The sequence below is a fragment of the Quercus suber genome, unplaced genomic scaffold, assembly GCF_002906115.3.
Source record: "Quercus suber isolate HL8 unplaced genomic scaffold, Cork oak 2.0 scaffold_257, whole genome shotgun sequence".
Classification (NCBI taxonomy): Eukaryota; Viridiplantae; Streptophyta; class Magnoliopsida; order Fagales; family Fagaceae; genus Quercus; species Quercus suber.
The window spans coordinates 417,777-423,700 of record NW_027069713.1 but is presented as its reverse complement, the minus strand read 5'-3'; the positions used below and the strand labels follow the sequence as shown (position 1 = coordinate 423,700).

Here is a 5,924-nt window from a genome sequence, read left to right as displayed (position 1 = left end):
TACTCTCAATTGGATCAGCTTCCTGGAGATGAAGTCGAGGGTGATTCTTGTTATGTAATCACTTCTTCTCTTCATTGCACCATCCTCCAGGTATTTTTGTGGGATCGTTCTTTGGTCACTTTAGCAAGATGTAGAAATTTAAAGTTTGTAAAAGATAAGTTTCAGGGATCCCCTGATTTGGTTAAAGGGCTTTGTGGCAGTTCAACTAACAGCCACCTTATTATTTTTCGTTGGCTCAGTCTGAAAGGTGGCAGCCTTAACTTGATTGAATTGTTTGATCAGGCAAGTCATTTGCATTGGCATTCTCCCCGGGAGTTCGGCCCCAGTTTTGTTTGTGATTCTATATTATCTCCTTTTTTTTACTTCTACAAGAAACACTTTTGATTTGTGTTGTGGTGATGAGGGTAGTTTAGCCTACCTAGCTTGCATTAGTCCCTCTTGGCTCCCTGTGCCTTCTTCAAGCGGCCCTAGGTATACTCATTACTCGGCGCACCGAGTACTTTGGCAATTTGGTTTTAACCAAGATATTCCCCCTATGTTTAATGACATAGTACCATCTCTTCCTTCTTTGGATCCTTTTCTGAGACTCCAGGCTTTCTCCTATTGGTCATAGAGGAGTTTTCAGTTCGTAGTGCCCAATTTTCAGAAGGAAGTTTTTGCCTCCAGCGATTATGTTGGCTATTGGAGAAGAGTGCAAAAATCATTTGCTGACTATGCTGGTTCTGACATAATTGGGAGAGTCCCCAACCCTGGTATTTTTTCTGCTCCGACGTCCAACAAGCGCCTGTCTCTATCTACTGCTAGCATTGTATCTACTGCTGTGGGTAGCAAAACAGGTTTCTCAGAGTGGCATGCTTCTAGGGGAGGTTGGGTGACTTATGTGCAGGATTTTTCAGAAACTTAGTCCGAATGTGACCTTATTGTAAAAATCTAAAAATAAAATTCAACTAATGGCCCTGCTAGATTAAAAAAAAAATGATACTACATTTCTAATTAGGACAATTTAGTTCATAGGCAATGGACATGGAAAACATAAACATAAACATTATATATGTGGGGAACGCATAAACGTAAACATTATATATATATATACTCACACACGTGTTACAAAATAAGCATTTGAACATGTGATATATATATATATATATACTCACACGTGTTACAACATAAGCATTTGAACATGTGAATGAAAGCAGTTTGATATAACAAATATGAAATATAGAAAGAAAAAAAAACTTTTTTTGAATCGTATTTATGAAATTAATTATAAGTGTAATATATATATATATATATTTTGGAGAAGGATAAGTATACTATTTAGAATATGGATTTTTGGAAGCATGAACACTTTTCATTCCAAATTATATCATACATGGAAATTTTCTCAAAAAATGTTCTAATAAAATTAAAGATTCACATAAGTAGAAACTAATGAATTTTAGGGGGAAAAAAATTGTAGGCTTCAGTTTTAGGTAGGTATGGGCCAAGAAGCCCGGTAGTTACCTAACCCAACTGCCTTAGGAGTGTCTGCCTTTTGGGTATGGGCCTTTCAGATCATAGGCTTTTGAAACACTCCTCAACAATGTGCTTGTAGGTACGTGTGGCTATGGAAGACACCTTTTGTACATGCAAAATTGCAATTGAATATTAAGATATGCTCAATGAATCCCAATTTCTGTTCTAACCCTATATATAATGCGTGTTTATTGACATCATATTAAAGATATGAAATCAAATTTTATCCTTATCAAGAACATATTTTGAGCTATGGAAGAGAATTAGCTATCAGCTTTTAGACTTGAATAATGCTCGAAATACAACTAAAGATCACAACAATTTACAATATTCTTATTGCATGCTAACTCATTCATGGCCCCACCACAATTTCTAATTTATTTTTTTAATGATATGGTATAATAATTTGGAAATATTGTGAAATTTTTGTGATTGTTTGTTATGTTCGTAGCATTACTTTTTAAAAAGTACTACTTCTACAACATTTTTATAATAAATCTTCCGTGGTAAGTTGTTATTAATTTTAATTTGAACTCACCATTAAAATTACTTTTTTTTTCCCACCAATAATAACTAGTAACAATTTATTACTTAGAATTTATTGTAAAATATTATAAAAATATTGTGTCGATAGCAATATTACTTTCCCTCAACAAGCCTTAGTAAACTAGGAAAAAAGAAGCAATAATTGCATTTTGTTCACGAGTAATGGGCAAATGGTACAAAATGCAATTTTTGGACAACAAAATTATTGAGTACAAATAATGCATGCAATGAAGCAAAAATTTACAATTATAAAATAACATAAACAAGTACAATGGTGAATAAAAACTTTCACCAACATTTCTAATATTTTAGGAGATTTACTTTTCAGGAACTCTCCCTTTATCACATCAAGTCGTTGTTCCTCTAATTTATATGTGTTTTAGTGTGTGGACTCTCTTCGACAATTGTACACGGGAATTCAACCCTAAATCAGCTTGTAGAGACTGATTATTATTATTATTACCATTACGATGAATTCATCATCTACATATATAGATTGAGGCTATGGACGAGCTTTGGTTATAAGTCAAGAAAGCATCCAAGGCTATTGGATGACCTTTTGTTATAAGTCAGGAAAGCATCCAAGGAGATGGCTATCATTATTTTGAGCTCCTAGTTCATTGTTCTGGGATATTAATGGCAAGTTTGGATAGGAAGTTGTGCCAGTAAATTGTGATGCGAGTAAATCATCCAGATTTTTCCAATCCACATACTGGCTGCTGATACCATCGAAATCTTCATTATTGGCTATACCATTATGCTGGAAACCTTCTTTTGTCGCCAAACTAGTTGATAAAGTAGGGCTATCTAGTCGTGGTAGCTCAACAAGTTGGTTGTCCAAAAGAGTATGGTTGCAAACAAGCTCTTGCTGTAATGAAGTAATGGGTTCATGAAAAGTTGCCGCTTGATTTGGATTAAACGCTTGTGTTGTACTTGCTATATGTGAATATGATGGAGGCATAACTTGGCAGTTATCTCTGACATAGTAAGCGTTCCAAGCTTGGAAACCTTGTCTATAATTAGGAGTGGGCTTCTTGAATGCCCGACACACCACCCATCCTTCTTCCTGCATTATAACCACCAACATTGGCTTATTAATACAGTAACTTGCATTCATAGTAGTCTTTACATGATTTATTTGCATAAGGTAATGTATAATGTGAGAGAAAGATCAAGGCTAATGCCACTATATGTACAGGTGTTTTATTTTCATAATGATGGCTAGGAATAACTTTATTATCAACATGGAACAGTCAATATTTCCATTTGCCTCAGTCAATATGTCCCATTAAATTGAGCAATAAGTTACTATGATTATTATTCACTTCTTCAAAACTCATGGGCCAAGCTAGACAATTTACCTTGGGGAACGAGTCCAAAGTACTAACAGAAAATAGTTATATGATATGTTTTCTAATTAATCAATCATTTCTTTTACTACTGTCATCCAATTGTCAAACGTATAAGCACCATGGACAATTCATAAATATTGTATTTTCATTTTTACTTCAATATGCAAAATAAATTTTTGCTTTACAAGCAAAAGTTATAACATTTGGGAGGTAAATTTTTGAACTTGAATGAGATAAATATTTATATTATTGAACTTGCCTGAAGAGGTCCATGTTCAGATGTTTGGAGGCGGTATTCATGCATGATCCAATCTGATTTCCTACCATTGGGTGCTCGTCCCTTGTAGAACACCAGAGTTTTTCTCATTCCTATGATTCTGTTCTTTGAGAGCACAGCCTTGTCTCTCCCAGTTGCTTTCCAGAATCCAGCAGCAGTGGCTCTATTAGTCCTCGTTCCTGTTGGGTACTTCTTATCTTTATGACTGAAGAAGTACCACTCATTTTGTTCATCATAGCCCAGCTTGCATCTGTCTGTATCAACCAAAGAGAAAATTAAAGTTATAAGAAACCCAACACAATGTAATTGGTACCATATTCCGTACCCAATATGTAATTTTCTTCGTTGCATTTTCTATGAAATACTTCAGTGCTTGCTGGTTCATTAGGTTAGTCGATATTGTATTAAAGTTTGTATCAATTTGCAAACTAGCATTGCTTAATTTGTTTGAATTCTTAACATGAGAAAATTATTATTAGATACTTTTAGAGTATAACTGATGTTATCCATAAGGGTACTAGCCTTTTATATAATTAACTATTTCACTTTAAATACCTTGGATGTCCCATGGCTCCATTTTGTAGAGATCAATGTCAGCAATAACATCTAGATCGATTTTCAGAGAGTTAATCTTTCTCCTGAGGTAGTAACCCACAAGTTCTTCCTCTGTTGGGTGAAATCTAAAGCCGGGTGGGACACAAGACTCCATCTCCATTGATAATCTTCGCCTGAGAAAGAAATAAAGTAAGAGAGAGTCCAAGTAAATTAAGTAAAGTTCCTTCTAAAGCTTCTAACCTTTTTGTTTCACCCCGTTACATGCCTCAAACATAGTCTTAAAGTTTCTTTCAATGTTAATTGGCCTAACAATAGAAACTACTGTGGAAGACATGACTGTGAAATAATTAAATAAATTCCAAAGCTCAAAAGAGCAATGAAGTTCCACTCATATTGCCTTGCACATTTTAGTTATGATTTCTAGCTATCCATTCCAGTAAAGCTAGCACAAGTGTAGGATAAACAATGGTAATGATGATGATGTAACTTTGTGGAACCCAACAGTGGTCCTGCTTGGGTTATTAGGCATCTAATGGCAGACCAATTGAGGAACCCACCAAAGATCCTAAGGACTAGAACTAATATATATATTTGAGTGGTAAATGTTGCATGAGCTTAGGCGAAGTCTATTGCACACAAAAGTTTGGCCGAAAAGTTTGACTTTGCTGGCACAAGCATGTTATGTTTCTTTGAGTGCAGTGCACTCCCAGCAGCTCGTGGTGGTGGAAAACGTTTTCACACCCACCATGCTAGACAACTTCACTCGATAGCTGGAAAAAATTTTTCAAGGATAACCACTCACAAAACAGCACAATATTAATAACCTATATATGCACAAGCTCGCTATACCTTTTTTTTCTTTTTTTTTCCTCTATCTGGCAGGGATTTCTCTTAGAAATAACATAATTAAGTTCATTGAAACCATTCAGTTTAGATTTTTCAGTAAAGTTCATTGAGACTAAATGTATGTCATAAGTCATAACTCCCAAAAAAAAAAAAAAAATTCTAGGTCATGGATGAACGATGAAATATTTTATATTTGGATGAATAAACTGTAAGCATGCATGGAATGTTGAAATATATAAAATATTACTTGTATGCATCACAAACGTACCCTAGCTAGTTTCAGCATGGAAAAATGCACCAAAAGAATTGCAAATTTTTAATATGGTGAAGCTACAATTGCAGCCAAACTTTCTTTTACATATATATAATATGTACACAATATATTTTTCAACCAATAACTAACAAAAAAATACTCACAGAAAAATGTGTTGGTGCTGTGTTTTGTTCTTGAGCAAGGCAGAGAGAGAGAGAGAGAGAGAGAGGTTTAGGTATTGGGATTGGGATTGGGTGGAATGTTTTCTGCAATGAGTGAGAGAGAGGTATAGGTTTTAAATATGCAAAAAGATGTAAGTAGAAAGGCTGGCGAATATTGTTGTGTAAGCGAAAGAGGAATAATAAATGTATTTATATAGATGATATGGGAGAGAGAGGTAAAGAGATGAAGAGTGATGTTATTGATTGCGCGTGGGGTGGCAGATACATGAAAGGTTTGTTTTTGGACGGCGTGAGTGATACCAAGTTTTCACGCCACCCCCCCTGGCCCTGCCCTCACTCTCTCTCTCCCACCGCAAATTTGTGTACTAAGTTTTTGATTTCCCATACTTTTATTACAA

General features: G+C 35.0%; 1 protein-coding gene across 1 annotated transcript; it reads right to left on the bottom strand.

Annotated features, from left to right (window-relative positions):
* Positions 1–2,277: 2,277 nt before the first annotated feature.
* On the bottom strand, positions 2,278–5,666 carry LOC111984646 (NAC domain-containing protein 30). The gene is made up of 4 exons (XM_024016267.2): positions 5,509–5,666; positions 4,246–4,418; positions 3,673–3,944; positions 2,278–3,127 (listed from the first exon to the last, which is right to left on the bottom strand). Exons 2-4 carry the CDS (start codon positions 4,403–4,405, stop codon positions 2,624–2,626), a joined length of 936 nt encoding a protein of 311 aa, XP_023872035.1. The 5' UTR covers positions 4,406–4,418; positions 5,509–5,666; the 3' UTR covers positions 2,278–2,623.
* Positions 5,667–5,924: the final 258 nt, after the last annotated feature.

Bases quoted from the DNA above. Each gene is read 5' to 3' on its own strand.
- LOC111984646 (XM_024016267.2), bottom strand. From the start codon at position 4,405: ATGGAGATGGAGTCTTGTGTCCCACCCGGCTTTAGATTTCACCCAACA. The intron at 3,945-4,245 runs GTATTTAAAGTG...TGGTTGATACAG, and splicing joins GGAGCCATGGGACATCCAAG to ACAGATGCAAGCTGGGCTAT. The intron at 3,128-3,672 runs GCAAGTTCAATA...GTTATAATGCAG, and splicing joins CTGAACATGGACCTCTTCAG to GAAGAAGGATGGGTGGTGTG.